The sequence below is a fragment of the Akebia trifoliata genome, chromosome 6, assembly GCF_017979445.1.
Source record: "Akebia trifoliata isolate Shusen 1 chromosome 6, ASM1797944v1, whole genome shotgun sequence".
Lineage (NCBI taxonomy): Eukaryota > Viridiplantae > Streptophyta > Magnoliopsida > Ranunculales > Lardizabalaceae > Akebia > Akebia trifoliata.
In genome coordinates this window covers 394,661-416,544 of record NC_141380.1, presented here as the reverse complement: position 1 = coordinate 416,544, position 21,884 = coordinate 394,661, and the positions used below count along the sequence as shown (strand labels likewise).

Genomic DNA, 21,884 nt, shown 5'->3' with positions numbered 1-21,884 from the left:
TCGTGAATTTTTTACAAACTAGGTTCGCGGGTGCCATTGACGTACATTCTTGAACTTCATTTTAAGATTCAAAGTGTAAAGAAGGAAAATATGATAAAATTAAAGGAGATATTAAAAAAATAAAAAATTAAAATTTTTAAAAATTTTTCTTGAAAATGTGAAAAAAAGAAGATACAATAAAATAAGATTGTTTGAACCACACTCCTTTATTTCAATCTTTATACTTACAAATATAAAATTTTTAATCAAATATAAAATTTTTTTGTTATGTAAATAAAAGAATTAAATTATTTGACAAACATATGTAAAAGTATCCAAATGTTCTCCGTTTTAGAGTTGTGTATCCAAAATTTATTAAAATAATAATAAGGGTTCAACTTCGAAAAATCATCAAATTTAAAAATTATAATCCACCAATCAAATTAGATGTTAACGTCAAACATTTTGAGTTAAGGAACACGAAAAATTTGACATGCACACTTATGCGTAATTCTTACATGTGGTCCTGACATTAAACTTGAATAGGGATTTAGAAGTCATTACAATTAAATATTCTGGACTATAAAAATTATATTTCTAATCACGAGTCTTGTTTAGTTTTTTAGATTTTTTTTTTTTCAAAAATAAAAATAATAAATTATATATTAAAATCAAAGATAGCAAATGAGAATTAAAATTTAGATTTAAGAGAGAATTAATAAAACCATATCATCTACCATCAATAGTTGCACTATTTTTCAAAAATAAAAAAAAATCCTCTTACCGAGCTTCTCTTTTGTTTTCCAATTAACAAAGACCGTACTAGAAACAATGATGATTTGGTACACAAAATTTCCAAGTATTAGCTCAAGTGCCTGCGATTGTGAGGTTGTCCTTTTCTTTCACGTGTAACTCCTGCAAGTGTTTTATGGATAAAAATCGTAATGGAAAATACGCGATGATGTTGAAATTGAGTGTGGGGACAGTTTCACCAACTCCATGGACGAATGTATAAAGGAAAATGCTGAAGTAACATTTAAATTTATATTGATTCACGCATTGCTGATGTGGATGTGTACAGAATCATAGATGCTTTACATTGAGATAAGAGTGAAAAGCATGGATGGTGCTGTGAGCTCCTCCAAGTCAACAATGTGTGAAACGATGTAAATGTCAATGTCACTCCGGCACGACTCATGTATCAATCATACAAAACTAAAATTAACTAAGCTTTGGTCACAATATTTAACTTATTGCAGTTGGATCATCCAAAATGCTATCTATGTGAAACTCAATAGTAGTTATAAAAAAAAAAAAAGGAAGGGAACACTCTATAGTTGTAGATAGAATTAGGCAAGAATACCACCAACCTTAATAAGGTTTTGCTAGTCACATATGAATTGTCCCATTGACCAAATAATACCACAGCCCTCAAGATTTCATGGCCTAGATTAGATTAAAAAATAAAATTGACCTGATCAAAGACTTTAAAAATGGACAGTCACCCAACTCCCAAATCTAAAATCAAATCAACAGGTGAAAACTTGTCTTTTTATGATGATTTTTAAAATTTTATGATCTACATCCTTGGGGGCATCCAAGCATGTTTTGGATGCCACGAATGAAGGAGCGGTCATGAAACTTTTCTAACCTAGTCAGGAAAGTGTTTCTAATATATCAAACCAAAAAAATAAAAAAATAAAAACATCCTCAGACATCTTTAGCTATCACCTTTTTGCACTTTTCCGCGCACCCTTATGAAAATTAGTCAAGTACTCATGTGCCTCCTTACTATAATTTTTGACACTTTGGGTCCTTCCGATCATCTATTTATATGAAGCAAATATCAATTTTAAACTTGAATAAAAATATTTTGTAATGAAGATCATTCATTAGGATTAAAACCTATGAGGTCCTAAAAATTCTCAAGAACACAAAACTCCACAGAAGACTAGAGAAAAATAAGCATGCAAAATATGAATATCTAGAGAGCTACTCAAAAGAGAATTTAACATAAGAAAATGTCCGAGTCTGCATAGACACTCAACATATGATGTTTATCATTGATATATTTGCTTCAGTTCGAGTATGTGTTTCCCAGAGATGGAAGTTATTAGTGAAATGTCATATATGGATGATAGAAAATTGTCTCGAGGGAAGACTTTAAAGGGCGGAGGGTGTCAAGTTTAATTGGGATTTTTAATGGGATTCTTGATACTTGCTATACTATGTCTCTTGAAATATAAAACTTTTGGAACCATAGCTAATCGAAGAGATAGGAATGGCATTTCAGCACATTAAGTGTTTTCGTTCTCTGAAATTTGTAGGAATCCTTCTATTTGTCACGAGGGAGAAAGGGATGAAACAAACATCATACCTTCTTTTCAGATTCCTGTTCAGATGCTTCCTTCAGTACCTTCTGCACACACAGAAGCTGAAGAACATAGCTTTCAAGCATCACCTGGTAAGATGGGTCGTCCCTACTATTGTTCCCCTTCGTGCCACAATTTATTTTCTCACGTTCGAACTGTTGTTTTCCTGCATTCAGTTATCAAGGAAATGTGATGTATACTTCAGAAAGATCAATCTAAAAGTGTTATATAACATTCAGAGAAGTGTAAGAAACACATCAGAGTAAAACTAGAAGAAAAGGGAAGGACCTTCACTCCCACTTTGAGGAACCTCCTTTATGGCCGATGAAGTCTCTTCTGCATGTTCGGAAAATTCACTTGTTTTCATACTCTCAATTAACTCTGTAGTTTCATCTTTAGTTTCCATGCATTCATTGTAGTTATCCTTAGAACCTGGAGCATCCATAACCTTATCATTTTCTGATGACAAATCATTGGTTCCAACTGAAACTTCATTCTCTGGTTCCTTTGGAAAATTTTCACATTCAGTTGGCCGAAATTCTGATTTGTCTTCATCATCTTTGTTACCATTTTCCCATCCAGATAAAGTAGGAAATTCTACATATCCCCGAGAATCAGTAGCGTGAGATGAATTCTGAGGGTTGACTTCTGCTCTAGAAGCCCGAAATATTTCTGGCTTTCTTGGTCTGGGTCCAATGTTTGAGAGAAAGGAAGGATCATATGAATGCATTGGACTGAATGGTTGCTGGAATACTTCTTCAGATAAGAAACTACCAAAAGGGGCACACTTGACAGGAGTATCAAGTTTGGACCTCTTACAAGATGAGTGTTTGGAAACTGGAAATTCTCCAAGATCTTTGGACCAAAACTTCCAATCCAAGGATGCTGAATCTGATTCCATGGAAGTTCTGCAGAAAGAACCAAGACCCAAGTCTATATCGATTGAAGTATATCCTTCCTCGAACAACAAAGTATCCCGTGATTCTAAATCTTTCTGGACCCTAAAAAGCTCTTTTGAGTGATGGCGTGGGTTGGTCCCTGATGAAAGCAACTCTGCATACCTTCCTAGCCCTTTCTGATTCTTTCCTTGGTAAAGTTCATCACTGTCCTTATACCATGTCTCTTCGGCACATACATTCATCGCATTGTAGTTTATTCCTCGACTCCTGCAAAGCTTACTCCCATGTTTTCTCATGCTCTCTCCCAGTTTCATGAAGTTCGATGCCGAATATTTAGCTTTTCCATCCCTCGCTAAGAAGAACAGAAGAAGATAAATACATTTTTCAAAATGAAATTGGTTAAATAAAATATTCATCAATTAATCTCTTTATAATCAATAATAACCTGTACTGGATGAGCACGACTCTTCACTGTCGTAAGTTCCAAAAACAGAAAGAAAAAATTAATATATGTATATCTATAAGCATCAATTCAACAAGAGAGAACTTGGTGGATGAGGCTGCTTTCAAACAAAAGAATCTCAGGATATTTACCTCAACAAGCTCATGTTATCTTTTTCATCTTCTTTTCCAAAGTAACACAAAGTTGGACTAAAATCCCAACTTCCATCTACAATATGGTACCTGCCACTGTAGAGTAGTTTCCATCAGTAAATGCCCTTGCTTGATTAAATACTCCACCAACACCTGAATTATACCTTGCTGCATCTAAAGTTATGAAGTCATAGTCTTCTTCTGATGCTAGGTGCTTGAAATATGGTGGCAACTCTAATTCCATAATCAATAAAGCAAAGTGATTAAATGCTCCAAGGACTTATAAACTAAAAAATTGGTTGAATCTGATGAGTCCAATAGAAACAGGAAGGTTGTATAATGTAGAGTGCTAAAGGCAGCCATTAATATGAAACTTTTCCTAATTCATATCATTCATCTATGAGTGGGATGGGGGATAAAAGAAGATAAATAACAATAAAATATCTGTCCATGTAAAAGATTTTGCTCATGCTTTTATACTAGATAGTAAAAAAGGAGCCATAGAACTTTGATGATAAGATGATTTCTGAAGTTTGAAACTTTATAAAACTCTTCTTTGTATTCAAAGCTAGATCAAATACATGTACAGATTTGTAATGCTACAATTGTGTGACGCATAATATACTGTTCCTTCAGATGGATACGACCGTTCTGAATCACAGCTCTCTGAGCATACAGTAACTATATACGAATACTCATGGGCAACAATCAGGAATGAAGTGTTGGAACATTTTAAATACCAAAATCTTGTAAAATGCATCAAACCATAAAATTCAATTGAAAGGGGAAAAAAAAAGGGAAAAAAGAAAAAGAAATGAATAGCAAGAAAGAAACTACCATTCCAAGGCTTTTCACTCTCCTCGATACTGTTGAAGAGATGTTCTTCCTCGCCAAAAAAGTTGTCCATTCGAAAACAGGAATCCACTGGCTTACAACCTCTTCCAGTGAATTTTGAGCTCTTTGAATTGTCAGAATGATTCCTTATGCCCCTTGAGTTGAAAGGTAACTCCAAAGAACTACCGCCAAGTGGCATGTCGATATCATGTATCATAGCATTCTGCACTTAGTACATCACTTTAATTTGTTTCAATTAATAGAAAGTGGAAATGTATGCAATGGCAAGAACCTAATTACACATTTGATAAAATTCCTTTACATTCATTCACTACTATAAGCAACAGCAGGAAGTAAAATATCAAACAATATTATTTCAGCTCAGTAGTGAGCATTGGCATAAGATAAAGATAACTAAAACTGAAAAACATATAGCAGTATATATTTCTCTATCAGATTCTAATACTCATAATAGTTGCATACTAAAAACAGTACATGAATGAAATTAGATGAATCTACAATCTGTATCCAACTTAACCGTTCATTGTTCCTTTCAAGAGCATGAAATAGCACTCCTCTTCCACAATCTGCTGGGAAGGAAATATGTTATAGCCCAAAAGTACTTAATATCTCACTGTTTGATACTTGAAGCAAAACTCCGGAGAACATATATAAAAAATACTCTACTTTGGACTCCAGTGCATAAAGTAGTGCAGTTTGAAGATTTGTCAAAGATAAGGTATTCAAGCGTCCATAAATTTTGGACAGTAACCAATTAAATCACAAATATGTATGCTGGTCCTCCAACACATGCAGGTAGCAGCTTAGTATATTCTAGGTGCATCCGAAATTGCAGTGATGTAAATCGAGCTGCCACTAATTTGTGATACAATGGCAAAGGGAAGTTAACACCATGGTAGGATGGAAAGATCCAACCTCGACCCAAATGTTTGGAGGAACGTACAAGCCCTGCTTCACACAACAATCCTAAAATACTAAAAACCAAAAAAAAAAAAAAAAAAAAAAAAACACCCAGTATCTTCTACCAATGGCTATACATAAAAACACTATAAAAAAGCACAGTTAAAAGCTAGACTAATAGACAATGAAGAGTAGGGGAAACTTTTGGCTCAGTGATACAATAAATGACAATATCCCTAGCTTATGGTTCAACACTTCCCAGCATAATTTTGTATGACATGTAAACTTGTTCACAAATTTCCAAAATGCAGAGTTCAACACAGACAAATTAGGCAATTAGTACAAATTCTTACCAAATCAAGCTCAAGGTCGTCCATGACGTATTTAAAGTTCTTGGATGAGTGATGTTGCCTCGCAGCCTTTGGTGAGGAGCAACTGTTGAAGAAGGATCTAATAACAAATATACAAAAATTAATTCAGTTTTAGATGAGGTTTCTTTTTGGGGAGAGGGGTAATTAGAATCTTCTGGATATTTACAAGAACGGTAACACAGCTAATACACTTAAATTAGATACAGTAAAAAAATGAAGTTGTAAATAACCAGATAAGCACATGCAGAAATTTATAAAAGCCAGCTACCACAAGAGTTCAAGTTGACCCTTCGAAAACAAACTAGACCTAGTTATAGCAAACCACATTCCCACCAAAGCACCAAGTAAGAATCTCAAGGGAGGGCAGAAAAGTTAGAAGTGAGTGGAAAGACAATGCATACACACATAGTACGATTATGTAACATTATTGACTTGGAATTATTAAAAAACAAAGACTTGCTATTTACTCTATTACAGATGACACATTTTATCAACTAGATACAGTGGACATCATTAGAAATTGGACAAGACAGGTGGTGGTTAACTTACATGGTACAGTAACTGTGTGGGTCAGCCATGGTGGAAGAAAGAGAAATTACAGATATAACAGCAATAAATGAAATTAACTCCTCAAAGAAAACTATAAGGTTACTATGATCCAACTCAGTTTAAGTGTGAACAAAACACTAGCCTGTTGTGAACCAGATAACCAGTAGAGATGGTGCAAATCGCATAGGTCTACATGTACAACACAGGGACTTAATGTGAGTGAAATGGCAAGTGTAATCAGCAAGGGGATGCTAAAGAAATCGTTTTAGGTTTGGCAGCCAAGGAGAACCAGAATGGTCACAATCAAGAATGGAAATCCATTTATGATCCAGTCACAGGTCCACCACAGATGGATAATACATCCATTATGAAGTATCCACATGGAAAAATCACAGGTCCCCTAAAGATGGTACAAGTCCAGTCACCTTGCCTCTCCAACACTAATACAATATCCATGCTAAAGGTCTGAATGCTCATCGCATGACATAAAATCATTTAAGTTTATTTATATATGCCAATATATCAAGGAAAATTTGAAACACGTTAGAATTACCTGCCAGGTTGCTGTGGTGAATGAACAGGTGTTTCCATCCCCATTTTACCTAAACCTGACAAGCAAGAGCAAACTACAATAAACTAACAGAAGGAAGCGACATAAACTGAACCAAGAAGAGTAGGAAAAGTAAACAAATTCATAGATGGCTAAATACTCAACAATGCATATACCACATTACCATTTGCTTAGCAGTTTTTATCCAAACATTACAAATTCACATGCATCCCTGTTTGTGGGTTTAAAATTACAAACATATTTCATCAACCCTTTTCCTGAAACTATCCAAGCAACAAATCAGAAAAAGTTCTTTCAACCATTTATTCATAAAATGATCACATCCGGGCAACACTCCATGCTGCTATTGGATGACGAGATGTAGTCACTTAGCAATTTGTTGCTATAACCAAGCATTTGATAACTTTTGCTTTTCACTGCTTCCCATATTCTTCTGAATTATATGTACCCGCGGGATTCATTTGGAAAACCGGTAGGGATATGCAAGAACAAACCATATTTATCGGAAACATCCCTCTAATGAATTCCCTGGGAACCTCTATAGTAAATGGAATATACAGAATTGTGATCAATCAAATATTGCAAAGCCCTGGTATTTATTACCGTTCAGAATTGGACCATAACGGAATTTCGGTCTATACCGGTACCATAATATCAGATTGGGGAGGAAGATCGGAATTAGAAATTTAAACCTAACTAAAATAACAAAGGTTCGGAGAATTTGACCCCCTTTCGCCGAAGTAAGTCGACCTTAGGTAAGGGGTTTGACCAGGATTGTTCTCCCATTGATGTATCATAAATGGATCGGCGGGGATATTTGCATTCCGTGGCCACTCTTTTCAGGATTTTCCGTACCACAGCAATTTCAATTAGGAATAGAGAATCTAGATCAATCTTTTTTGGATTCTGGACCACAAGAACTATTTGTTTCAATCTGTATCTTTCTACCTGTACCAAGTATTGGTATTTATCCGGATTTCGTTCTCTCATTATCAGTTGACAAGGTTGCACAACTTTCAAGTTTCAATAACTTAATCATTACTTCGTTTTGAATTCAACTTCTTTCGTACTCCATGATTTTGTTATTATCTTTTCATTTTTCAAAATACTTCACTTCGTGAAAGGTGTTAGGAAAGATCTATGAAATGTGTGTGATCCATAAATAATTGAACCTGGAAACCTGGAACACCCTATGGCCATTCAAAAGATTGAATGCAAGATCAACCCAATAGATTTTAATAGCGTGAAGTACGAACTACAAAGAAAAGCCTCATGAAGGACATCCATAGATGGCACAATACGGTAAACTATTCTAGAAAATGTAAAAGTACATAAAAATGAAATATATCCCTCTAAGAGAATATAAGTATACATGAGAAACCACATCATCTTGGTATATTTCACTCTAGTCTGTCCCTCAGTTGCAGAAACTGCCAAAAAACATGGATGGGAAACATTGAATTTATTTTTTGTAAAAAATGGAGAAACAAAAGAAACGAGGGAAAGAAGGGGAAAATGAGACCAAACATTCCTACAAAAAAAGTTCAACAAGCAGTTCCATTTCCTCATTTTCTCTTTGAGAGTTATTCCTATGTTTTTTAAGCATTTCCTGTGAGTTTCTATGTTGTTTCTAGCTTGTAATTTTCCATCTCCAAGAGAAGCATTCCTTCCTTCTCTTGTGCTCATCTGTTCACATAAACCCTTTTCTTTGCAAATTGGTTTCTATTTTTATTTTTTGGGTTGGCAAAAGGTTATTTGTTAACAGTTGGTGGATAAAGGCAGCTTTGAACCCACGTCATGGTATAAGTACTCACAAGCTTTGCTTGCTTGGTTTTAACTTCTAAACACAGAATAACATGAAAAACTCCATTCTCATCATCAAACTCCATTCAATTTTTTGGCTAAAACCATATTTTCTGTTAGTTCAAGCGTGTTCATATACATTTTCACTGCCTCAATCCCATCCTATTTGGTCTTCCCGTCACTTTTTAGAAAATTCAACTTGCATTTTCCATCTAACTCTGGAGCCCATGGATCTCAAGAATAATTAAAAAATATATACTTGTACTCTTAGAGTTTGGAAATAAAACTCTCTCCATAAATTGGTGTTTATGACAATGAGATATTACTGAACTTTCCATAAGCTTCAGTTGAAAAGATTACCTTCTACAGAAAATGCAACATGAGCTTCATGTACTGGACTTCCTTCTAAATTTCCATTTGGCCCATCATCAGCTAGTAAATCAAGAACAGATAACTCTGCAAAAGCATAACAGAGAAAAGGAAAAGGAGAGAAGACAAAACAAAATGATATGAGAATTTAAATACCGGATACACCTTCCATGTCAAAACTTCATCGCAATAACAAAATTAAAGAAAACAGCTGAAATGGTTAAAATTTCCTTGGAAAGGAAAGAAGACTATTATTCATTTTAACCAAGAAAATCAGTGTCAAACAAAAGTTGATATTTACGATATTCAGTTTCTGTCTTCCAGTGATACAATTTATCACTCTTTTTGCTACCAGAGTAGTTAGGAGGAGATGGTACATTATCACTCTTTTTGCTAGCAGAGTAGTTAGGAGGAGATGGTACATTATCAGCACAGCTGGAGAAAACCCTGTTAGGCGAACACAATATCAATTTTCACAGAGAGAACCCAAGCACATGCAAAGAAAGACACGTGCAATAGCACAAATATTTGACACTTACTTCTTTGGGGATACATTCTTCACTTCATATCCTGATGGTTTAGATTCTGTTTCAGATAGCAGGCTAATTATTCAGCATACGAATCATCATGCATACAACATTTTTCATATTGCACTAGCATAAACTAAGGATACACCACCAACTTTACAGCTGAAACCTAGCACGGCCGGAGCCATGAATCATAGTGTAGACAAACTTAAAAAGAGAAAGAAAAAAAAACTTACGAGCTTGCTTCAAATCATCCAAATCTCTATGAATAATTTTATTTTTTGGGCCTGCAGGTGGGCACTTCAAAACCTGATGGTTCACTGAAGAAGCATTGGCCTCTGGATCTTCCCTTGCTTTCCTCATGGAAACAGTTGAAAAATTAAAAAGCCAAAAAAAAAAAAAAGGATTGACGAAAATAGAAGAATGCCGTAAAGTAACTGGCCAATTAGCAAAAAGACAAAAAAGAAGTCCCAAACATAAAAAATATTGCAAATAGTTTTACCATTGGTGCAAGCAACCGTTGCCAAGTTCAACAAACTTATGATGTCCAATGAATTAGGTTTCTCATGGTATTGGCCACTTGTGTTTATTCCATCAGTGTTGTTATCTAAGCCAGCTCTCTGTTGTTGCTGTTTCTTTTGCTCAAAGTACTGTTTCTGCCTTGAAATTTTATAAAGTTTGTGAAGTGTGCGGTACCAAATGTCTAAACATATTAGTGGTATGCAAATTATATACTGCAAGGGAAAAGAAAAGTAAAAGATGTTTATGTTACCTTTTATGTGTTGATCTTCTTGACTGAAGTTATCCCCATACAATCATAAACAAGAAACACCATGAACACCAAAACATTGTAATGTGTCAGACCAGAAATCAAAATGGCACTTCAAATAAGTCCGGACACAACAAATAAGAGTAAAAGGACACGAGCGTGTAAAATTAAATTTAAGAATGTTGTATGGTGAGACATCTCACGTGACTAAATGCAACAGCTAAGAGAAAAAGAATTGCATAGTCACATAGAAATTAAATTGTTGTTGAGAAAGTAAAGCTGGTGAATTGGTTTCATTAGGGGGGGAAAAGGACTACAGCACCAAATATATATAACACTAAGGATTCCAAGATGAAAAGGGGTGAAAATAAAAAAGAGGGAGAGATTAAAAAAAAAGGTCTCAGTTCAGCAAATACCTCAGGTGTCGAGTTGATTTGATCCAGGAAAAATTAGTGTTTTAATCAAGTAATCAAGGAATATGATGGAAATCATCGGAAAAAGTGAAATTCTGTACCACTCGTTTTTTATGTGAAAATCCAGGAAATTATATGTGCAAAGTTCTAAATGTGGTTGAACTGTAATCCTAGCCTTATCTAAAATGAAGCGGAAATTGGTGCCAAGTTGGAAAACAAGTTAGAAGTACTTTTCTTCCAAATCAAATTGGATTCACAATTGCATACGATCTACTCTGTCAAAGATTTTTTTTAAATTAATACACATAATCTTCATGTAACCTTCAGTCTGGGTTCCTTTTCCTTCTGCTGGTTTCAGTCTATTTAAGAGGCTATGATTTATGATTCACTGGACAAGCTCTAAAATCAACCAAAGGTTAATTTATACAGTAAATAGATGCTAATTTTGCTCTGCCAATAATAAATCAAACTAAAATTTGAATCTCCATTACACTTACAGCTGCCACCTTCCGCCTAGATCCTCCCATCCACTGTAACATTGTATCAGAGACAAGCTGTAGACCAAACGAAACACGGCAGGAACTAGCAACCTAGCATGATTTAGGAAAGAAAAGAAGAAAAAACACACACACACACAAATATCAAGCATTGGCTGTGATGTTCACAGTGGAAAAAAAAATATCATCGCTACTGAAACTTTATCGGATAAAATGATAGACTTAGGAATGCTAGAAAGCTGTGAATTTCATGATCAAGTGACTTCCGCTATAAATTAATTTACGATTCAAAATAAATGCTTTGATTGCTATAATTAATCTACCAACACAAAGAAAACAAGGAAAAGTATATCATTATTAAGGTCGAGTTAAATTCAAACAATATCCTAAAATCTCTATCTGAACCCCTCAAATTCTGCAAATATGGAGCAATTTAAACTTTTCAATTTCATGAACAAAATGAAAAGTATTTTTTATGAATAAAAGCAAAGATCAACCCTAATTATTATCGGGAAAACACGCTTATCCGAATCGAATCAGAAGATCATTTTAACGATTCTGTATCTATTCGGAACCTAACCAGACAATGAAAAGAACAGATAGTCTCAAATCTGCAATCTCTCACACACAAAATAACTACTCTTAAACCCTAACATGTGTTGCAATTAGATCGATTCAATTGAAATGGACAAGATGGTTATACGATAACTTCTAAGTCATGTTACAAGAAAAACAGTAGATCTCGAACTCCTAACAAAGAGAAGAGTATCGGGGCCGTACTATAATGGCGATTCGTTCTGCAACTAGTGAATCGAATTGCAATCCTTGAAGTTATCCGTTCGCAGATTTCTTCCGAAGGAGTTTTTGAAGTATTTCGTAGCGGGAAGTTCTTCAAAGAATAGGAAAAAAGCGGGAGACGGAAATGACTTTTATAACGGTCGTGTGGCTGTTTTAGAAAAAAAAAAAAAAGGTATTTTAATACCGGTATAAGATTTTCTTTTGAGAATATTATTTAAAGGACCCTTGTGGATGGATTTTTCCTAAATAATAGTCCCTAAGCTTTGGATGGTCTCCTTATACTTCATTTAGTAAAGAGTTAGGATCCAGACGGGTCTCGTTCCTATGATAAAAGTAAAGTATCTACGTGGCATGTTTTTGTTAGCTCTTAACCCAAGAGTGCATGTAGTCTAATGTGTTTGAATTCTAATAAAAATTTGTTACATAGACACCTAACATTGTTATAGGAATGGGACACTGTTTTAGATCACAACTCTTTAGTAATTTTTTTTATCTTAATAGTCTCTAATGTCATCTCACATGTTTAATGTCATTGAAATACTCAAATTACTCTTTTTCTCATTTTCATCATTTAGTTAGATTTTTCAATGGCAATTACGATCATTTCCAACTATCTTTGATCATGAATGAGGAGTGGAGAAGTGATATTATCTTCATTTTGAACATTTAGACGTATTTTTTTAATTTATTTCGATGATTTATAATATAAAAAAATTGTAGAATAAAGTTGAGATTCTAATCTTTTGATGATTATGTTATAATTTTTTAGATTTATGCAATTTGTGTATCTTGATTACATTTACAATGCCAAGTTCAGCACTTTTTATTGTCTATTTAAACATTTTTATTGTCGAACTCACCTCTTAGTGTCAAGTTCACCACTTTTTATTTTCTAGTTCAACATTTATTTGCTGTCAAGTTTATCGAATTTTTTTTTAATGAAAATATTGTCAAACTCAACAATAATTAAATGTAGAGCTATACAATAAAAAGTGGTGAACCTAACATTAAGTGGTGAATTCAAAATTCTCAAGAAGAAAGCTTGAGAGTTTTTGTCTTTTAATAGGAAGCGATCACAAGATCTTTCCAAATTATGAAAGGCATAAAATATATAGACTTAGAGTAAATTAAATTTTCAACTATAATCATGACTTAATAGGCTTTGACTAGTTGATTTAAATGCTAACTTTGTCCAATTCTAATTTTGAGGACTTCATGGATTTTTTTGGGTCAAGTTCATTTATTTAGGGTTATGACCTAAAATTTAATATGGATCCCTTGGACTTATCAGGATAATGGGATTAATCTGAAAAAATAAAAACCTATGATTTCTAGGGACTTTATTTCTATTTATAAAATTTGTATAGGTCTCCTCAAGATTTTAGTGCCTTACACTTACCTCTTACTTATTCTCTTTGCGCTACAATTTCTCTTCTTTATTCTCTTTGCTCTACAATTTTCTTAAGTTGATAGTTTGGTCATTGAATGCTTGTTGGCCGGCACCACGATATTTTTATTGCGACTCAAATACCGAGGAGTCTACAACCTAATTTTTTTTTCCATAACCTTGACCTAATTTTAATGTTCTATTTATATAGAAAAACTTGTGAGTAGTTTATATTAATTGATTTAATTTTAAGGGTAGCGTTCAATGGCCAACAGTTTGGCAAACACATTTTTCAAAACATGGGTTAGAGGTCTTGGAATGGGCTGATTTTTGGTGAGGATGATCTCTACGGTGAGGAGATCATCATCACCAAAAATCAGCCCATTCCAAAACTTCTAACCCCATCAAAAATGGTTTACAAAAAATGGACGGTTCACGATTTTTCAACTTGTAAACTGGGGCTAGAAGTTTTGGAATGAGTTGATTTTTGGTGAGGATGATCTCCTCACCATAGAGATTATCCTCACCAAAAATCAGCCCATTCCAAGACCTCTAACCCATGTTTTGAAAAAGTGTTTGCCAAAATATTTGCCAAACTGTTGGCCATTGAACGGGACCCTAATTTTAATTTTTAGTAATGGATATAAAAAATGATTGAAAGAAAGGTACTTCCATATAAGCACTTCAACTGGAATCAAAGCTGCATCAAATAAGTCCAATAAGACATTGATGTTAAATCAAAGCTGCACTTGGTTTGGAATCAGCCATTTATGTTAAATCCCCCCCCCCCCCCCCCCCAAGATCACGGTCAACCACAATATGTCAGTATGTCATCAGTTTGAAAATGTTCATCAAACCCCCTAAAGGAGTATTTTGAAATTACCCTGAAGGAATTGCCACAAGAAGTTGTTCGTTTGTAAATCCACTACATTTTACAACAGCAGTACCCACACATCTCTTTTTGTTTCATACCATGTACACAATAAAAATGTTCTTACTCTCAGAAGAAATTTCAAAGCAGATTAAGTCATCAAAGTGTTTATCAGGCAGTGCAGTTTATGACTTGTTTGTCCTCAACTTTGCTTCAATCTCTATTGTATAATATCCTTCTTTGTAAGGTCCCCCATGTACATATAAAACAAGTGGTACAACAGAACATATACCGGCATCTTTGCTGGAAAAGTGACTTAAAGAGTGAACCTGAGATTTTCCAGAATATAAGAGAAAATAAGTTTTGCCTTCATTCTCGTTTATCCTCCTCGAGATCCTCTCCAAGCCCAAACACATGATCTGCAGCAGCAACTGACACTTTCCTTTCCTTCCTCTCCAGCTTGTTTCCCATTTCTCCAGCCACCTGTATCCCACTGCTGATCAATGAGATACCTTCTTCGTCGGGGTCATCCCCAGTCTCCTCTGAGTATGCGTATCTGCGGGGACTCGTGCCAAATTAATTATAAAAAACATAATTAAAACAAACACTTTTGATGGACTTGAGAACTGATAAGTGTCTGCTTAATGCGACCAAATTTTATACTCTAAAAGCATAATATCGATATTCTTCTTGTCAATATTGGACCCTAACAATCCACCAATTCTAGTGTGTTGTTTTACCCCAAAAGGGATAAGAAAGAAAGGGAAGAGGATGCAATGAATACCTAGTTGGGTTATGTGAAGGAGCCCAGAGGATGCAGATAACCACCAGTAGTATATATGCAAGCACAGTCCAAAAAGCAGGAATGATCCATGCTCTTTGCCAAAGCTCACTTAATGGATCAGCTGCATTAAAGTATAGCTATGCCAACACAAATCCAGGAACATGAACAATTAGTAACATTGATTATTATTATTATTATTTTATAGAAACATAGATTATTAAATTTATAAAAAGATAGTCCTTATAAGGAAATGAACAGATGTACATGAATGCCCCCATGAGGATATGAACAGAGGTATAATTTTATTCCTGAAATAAAAGAAGAAAACACGAATATGATGAAGAGAAGGGTGGAAATGCCAATAAGAGGTACGTAATAAGCTACTTCTGGGCCCAAATGATATGAACAACAAGAGGTGCTATCAAAAATAAAGGAAGCTATGGAATGTGCAGTGTCCCTTACGGAATGCTTGAGGACGCATGTCAGATTGGCCATTAGATATTGAATACTTTGAAATAAGGCCATTTGGCCTTTAAGTAGTCAGTAGACTTCAATCTGCTAGAAGAATCATGGTGCGTTGTTGATGAACAAGGAAATTTTCTGGTGAGAAGAGCAAGCAAAACAGCTTACCTCATAACCAATCCAAGCAACAGAAAGCAACACAGATATTGCCAGGGAATTGGTGAATTTTCGGTAAAGCTCCAGTTTGGCCATGCTTTTCCGCATCTGTAACAAAAATTGAGAAAAGTTTCACATCAAATGTTATACTAACCACGTCAAGGAGATGATCTATGGTGATGCGAGGTTGCAAAGTGATAGACATTCCTATTTTTATCAAGGAAAGAACATGTGGAATTTTGCAAGCGACAATTAACATTCCTAGACAGAAAAAACCTGCTCTTATGGGGCTTAGACCCATAGCTTAGTTGGTTTGAAACATTGCAAAGCAACTTTCAGGTTGTGGATTCAAGTACAACCATGAAAAAAAAGAAGACAAAACCGCTTTTATCCACTAATGCATCTTCTAAACTACGCAATCTATTACATTAGTAACATGGTTGATTAGATTAAACGTTTTTAGCTGTGACGATATTTACCAACATGAATGCTATTTCCATATAATAGCTTTTCCTAATTTCTCGGGCATTACTCTTTCAATAGATTTATGTTTCTTTTAATTAGTACAACAACTTTAATATGTTTACAAGAACCTGTCAGCATATTAAGCATCTTGAAGTTGTGGATCCTACATCCCTTCTGTGCCAGTGTCAGATGCTGATAAAAGGTGCCTGATGCACAATGTATTATTTGAGTGATGAAGTGAGAATTTATTAAAAAGTTGAGGTTTTTAAAAATCCTGACTACCATAAAAATAAAGTATGAGAACATATAAAGGCAATAAAAACAACGTAACACTTTTTTTTAGCAATTTCCCGTTTAATTACAACAACAGATGAATAACTGTAGATCATTGCACGAAACTTTGTAGCTAAAATACTGGAAAATATACATTTGAGTTTTAAATCATACGAACTGTATTGAAAATCACTCTATCTTGAACGACATCTAAAGTTCAGATATGTCATGCTGTCAGTATTATTAAAGAGTGTGCATAGTACATTAAGTGCTACAATAAAATTGTGAAATATCTCTGCCTGGCATCTAAGTTGGCATATATAAGGACAACTCAACACCTGGAAGGGGCAGGAAACAGGGAAAGTTAAAATGGAACAGAAAGATTACCTGAAGTTTCTCTAAAGTTTTAGACAATGACGCAAAGATCCAGATAATGAAGCAGGCATCCAAGAGAGCAACAGGTAGCACCAAGAACACCTTCGCTTTTCCAGAGAAATCATTGATATTTCCTAAATGTTCAACCAGCTCAAGAGCCTCAGAAGCCACAAAATAGATCATGCCGAGAAGAAGAACTTTGGAGGTTATCCCTCCAAGGGTTGGCTTCACAACACCGTAGCCCATAGAAACTACTAAAAGTAGAAGGCGAGAAACAGTCTTCTTGACAGCAGTAAACGTGACTGCCCACATGGTAATGCCCATCGGCCTACTCCCTGTAGAATTAAAATTTGCATATTCGAAATACCAGAGAGCCATTTCACACATTCCAAGAGCAATTACCGCTGTGATGTGGTAGTGCAGCTGTAATATATCTTTCCAAAAGCGAACAAACTGGAGAAACCAGATGAGACCAAGTACAAGATAAGCTAAAGACATGAAACCATGAAATGTCATCAACGGCCTCATCTTTCCAGGTAAATAACCTTCCGGGTTTCTCCACACAGTTCTTCCTCTGATTAGTGTACCCTCAAGTTGTGGGTCACAAAACATGAAATACAAATAATACATTCCAGTATCATTTAGTTCAACAGTGGAAGTTAACATGTTTACTTCTTCATTTTTTCCTTCAAAGAAGGTCTGAATTCGTTTTGGCCAGTCAGGGTTCTCTGGATTTTGGTGAATAATTACTTCTCCCACATTGCATAATCCACCATTGGCAAGTTCTGGAGTGCAGCATATTGCATCAGAATTAAGATAAGAACCACCAATTCTCTCCCTGTCTCTGACCTCCACTATTATAGCTTCCACCAATCCAGTCACTTTCTGCATTGCATTCTGCTTAGCAGTGGCCTCCTTTGTCCTCCGAAAGGTAACAGATTCAAACCTGAAATTGCACTTGTGAGAGTACTATCTCATTTGAACAGAGATATTGAATAAATGTCTAACTTTTTCAAGCTACATGATTAGATGATTTATCAAAATATATGGTATAGAAGCAAGGAATAAAGATCCACAATTTACTTGAAGCAATCCCAATCTCCTAAGAGGCAAGTAAACTTAATCCAATAAGGATATCCATATCTGACCAACCATGTTGTTTTGGTTGGTCAAAAGAAGGAAAAAATATTGGCAGAACGTTAAGAGAAAAGTTCTGGATAGGAAGGTCCTCTCATCCAAACTGTAAAGTAGTATATCTCCTACCCATTAGTTGGTTAACCTTTGCCCCATACATAAGCTCTACATATTCCTACATTAAATATATAGAACAACAAATGTTACTTGGCATCCGTTACTCTTGGAATGTTGTTACATGACTTTTAAGTCCATCTATACAGAAAAGTATGGCTCGTGATTCTTATTATAACAATGGGCGAAACACATCACTGTGAAAGCATGTTTGACGATCTCAGTTGTGCTTTTTTTAATGTTCATAGGCAATACATTGGGGTTCTTATCATTAGCCATAGACTGTCATGGTCCAAGAGCTTCAGGTGATTTCTCTCAACAGAAAAAACAATTAAGAAGTTGAGGGGAAATTAAATGAGTCATCTCAGCTCAGAAAGCTCACTTTTTACTGAGAAGTCCAAATTGCCATGTTCTAGCCACTATTACCTCAGCAATAGGTACATAACACGTGCTAAAGAAAAAACAAATCTCAATGAGATGCTTTAGACACTTAAGCTTCAATGGAAGCTCACTAGTACTTGGCAATTTCTTAGTAAGCTGTACTTGTCAATTTCTTAGTAAGCTGCTTATATTTCCTGAATCCCAGAACAACAGAGCTATCTTATACATTCAATTTACCCGTTCTGAGTCCCAGTGTCTACAGATATCAAGTTGATGATTCCTCGATTGATCCTCACTAGATTGATATTGTCAAAACTCTAAACCATGTCATCAAACCTCTTAGGATTCCTGCAGCAGCATTTTACTTATGTTTCAGTCACAAACCAGAGGAAATGTTGAAAAAACCATGAAGACCAAACTGCCATCACTCCCACTAGAACTGAATCTTTTAAGGCCATGGGTCTCTCAAGCAAGATAGTGTGCATCCTAACCACTCTTTCCAGAGGCCCTTTACACAAAATAAGAAATGTACTAGGATTTGAAACGAAACAATTCGAGCAAATGCAACTAGCAACAATCAAAATCCAGTAGGTGTATTGATTTTCCAGTAGTCTACTCGATACCATCTATACAGCCTACACACCATCCTCCCACACAGAATAGAGCAACGTTTCCGGTGTATTTAGAATGTAAAATTACCACCAAGGACACCTAAGAATTGGCAACGATTCTTCTCCACTTACAAAAAGAAAAGTATAAATCTACCCTCAAGGACAAGCATACATCTTAACATTTTGGGAAAATCTACCCCTATTCCACTAACTTTTATCATAAGTGTCGAAATAAGATATGCTATGGTCAAAGAAGAGAGTGAAAACAATCATTCATGCAGGTGTACTCAGGTCTTCCATTTCTCTTCAAATCTTTTATGACATTCAACATGTATAAGATGACAAAACAGAATTCATTCCCTGCAAAGATAGGATTTTCACCCAGTAAGCTCAGATACTGAAACCAAAGTGTATCCACCAATTAGACCACCTCCACGAATCAAATTTCAACCCAATGATCCTGCACCGCACTACAAAAAGAAGCGGGTTTCTCCAATTCTTTTTCCATTTAAAAAAAGAAAAAGGTAAGGGTGCAATTCATAAGGCAAAGTGCATTATATGATATAAGCATGAAATGAATAAGGGCACTATCTACCTTCAACTTTGCTAACATTGGTTTTTTTACTTCTGGAACTCTAATTTTATAGAGGCATGTGTGCTCTCGGATCTCTCATGTGTCTTCTCCTAGTCCTAAGTCTCTTGTGTAGTCATCATTAAAAAAAAATTGGAATAAACTTGCCATCTTTTCCTACTTTTTCCGTTTTTTACCAAGACTCAACTTATCCTCATATGCACCTAACATAATCTAAGTTTCCTTTTCTCCAATTCGTTCAAGCTTGTAGACACTCTCCTCTAAACATTGTCTTTGGTAATTTCTAACAAAACTTTTCTTTCATTAAAAATAAAAATCATATCAAGGCCTCCAACGTTTGATATTCATAAAAAATTCAATCTTTTATTACTGATTCACTTTAACAAAGCCAACATTTCAAAAGAAAATTAACTGCTGATTGTAGAAGTTAGATCGCTGGTTTGATAAAGATACTCTGTATTAAGGGAAACAAAAACAAAACAAAAAACCCAACAGATTTTCTCAATCGAACAAAGAATGTATATATAGTTAATCTTCCACAAAACTAGACTGATAAAATCAAAAGCCCTTAATCAGATTGAACAAAGAAACAATGATTCGATCAAATGCATTAAAAGCGTATAATCGAAGCAATCAGACATAGTACCCTATGAAATCTGGGAGATCAAAAGCTTACCGAATAAAAGACTTGCCATTGTAAGGTTTTTCTTCGGAAATGGGTTTGTCGATAACCTTGGAAGCATAGAGACCCTCACTACCGCCATGGAAGAAGAAGGAATTCAACCGAGAAGCAAATGCTTCGTTTTTATACTCATGGATCGAAGCACCAACGTGGATAATTGAGTAGGACAGAAGCAGAAACCCTAGCCATAATAGATCACAGACACAGCTCTTTCTGTAATTCATCTCTCTCTCTCTCTCTCTCTCTCAACTACGGAGTTGAAAAAAATCTAAAATATATATCCAAGATCCAAGCCGTACTATTTTGATCCGAAAACCACTGTGATCAATATAAAGAGAGGCTCTAATCTCACAATCGATGCAGGGTATCAAACGTACGGCTGAGATGGAATTTGTTTTTTTTTTTTTTTTTAGAGATTCTCTCCCTTAACAAAACCAGCTTGATTAACTATTAAGAAAATTTTAAGATTTAAATATTTTTCGTTTAGAAAAACAGTAGCGAGATTTACTGGGTAGAAACTGTCACAATTTTATATAAAAAAAACTCCCTTCGAGTTCTAAAAACTACAAGGGAAACTTCTAGTTATCAAGTTTATTACTCAACAAATCCTACTTTACCAAGTTTGTTATCCAACAAATCTTGGAGTGAGGATCCCCATCGTAAAATTCAAAATGAAGAAATAAATTTTGTTTGAATTTTTCTTCTTCCTTTGAATTTAAGTTTTTTCATGAAATCTAAAATGTTATGATGTTGGATTGCTAATTTGATAATGGGCTCAACAATCCTTAGTAATATTTGAAATCTTTATAAGTCATCCTAGCTTGATTCATAAAGTAAGGTTTGTTCAATAAAGAACTTAATAAGGTAAGAAATGTTTTATAATAAAAGTACAACATATAAGCATACCCAATAAATATCTAAAAAAAATGCATGTAAACCCAAATGCTAGAAATCAAGTTCAAATGGTTAGAAATCACAGGTTTAAGCTATTGTCTATTCGATCCAACCGAACGACACCACTTTGTATGAGATAAATCTATGATGTCATGGATTCCTCATTATTTATATCGTCCTTAATTATAATTGAGTTTTATGTAAATAGTCAATCGTGTTGTAAGATATCTAGTATTTTTATTGGGTTTGGACTTCAAGAGGCAAGGTAGGATAAAAAAAGGCATTTCCTGATGCGGAGTGGACTCAACCCGAAAAGAGAGAGAAATGTCCCAAATCAAGTTACTCGATTGGGCCCACACGGGAGTTCGTGGGCAATGCCATCGAGATGATTTTTTTGTGGTATATATTGTATTTTCAAGTAGGATTTTTTTTTATAA

General features: G+C 34.9%; 2 protein-coding genes across 2 annotated transcripts; both read right to left on the bottom strand.

The window, feature by feature from the left end:
• Positions 1-739: 739 nt before the first annotated feature.
• LOC147399354 (uncharacterized) lies at positions 740-14,822 on the bottom strand. The gene is made up of 17 exons (XM_086446524.1): positions 14,817-14,822; positions 14,537-14,610; positions 11,469-11,561; positions 10,292-10,584; positions 10,026-10,142; positions 9,802-9,847; positions 9,564-9,709; positions 9,254-9,349; positions 7,073-7,127; positions 5,953-6,049; positions 4,682-4,901; positions 4,009-4,078; positions 3,845-3,940; positions 3,696-3,721; positions 2,640-3,602; positions 2,357-2,517; positions 740-894 (listed from the first exon to the last, which is right to left on the bottom strand). The coding sequence occupies exons 1-17, from the start codon at positions 14,820-14,822 to the stop codon at positions 847-849; spliced, it is 2,607 nt and encodes an 868-aa protein (XP_086302650.1). The 3' UTR covers positions 740-846.
• On the bottom strand, positions 14,523-20,847 carry LOC147399353 (Lung seven transmembrane receptor family protein). Its single transcript, XM_086444662.1, has 5 exons — positions 20,548-20,847; positions 17,052-17,985; positions 15,939-16,034; positions 15,309-15,445; positions 14,523-15,080 (listed from the first exon to the last, which is right to left on the bottom strand). Exons 1-5 carry the CDS (start codon positions 20,775-20,777, stop codon positions 14,894-14,896), a joined length of 1,584 nt encoding a protein of 527 aa, XP_086300788.1. The 5' UTR covers positions 20,778-20,847; the 3' UTR covers positions 14,523-14,893.
• Positions 20,848-21,884: the final 1,037 nt, after the last annotated feature.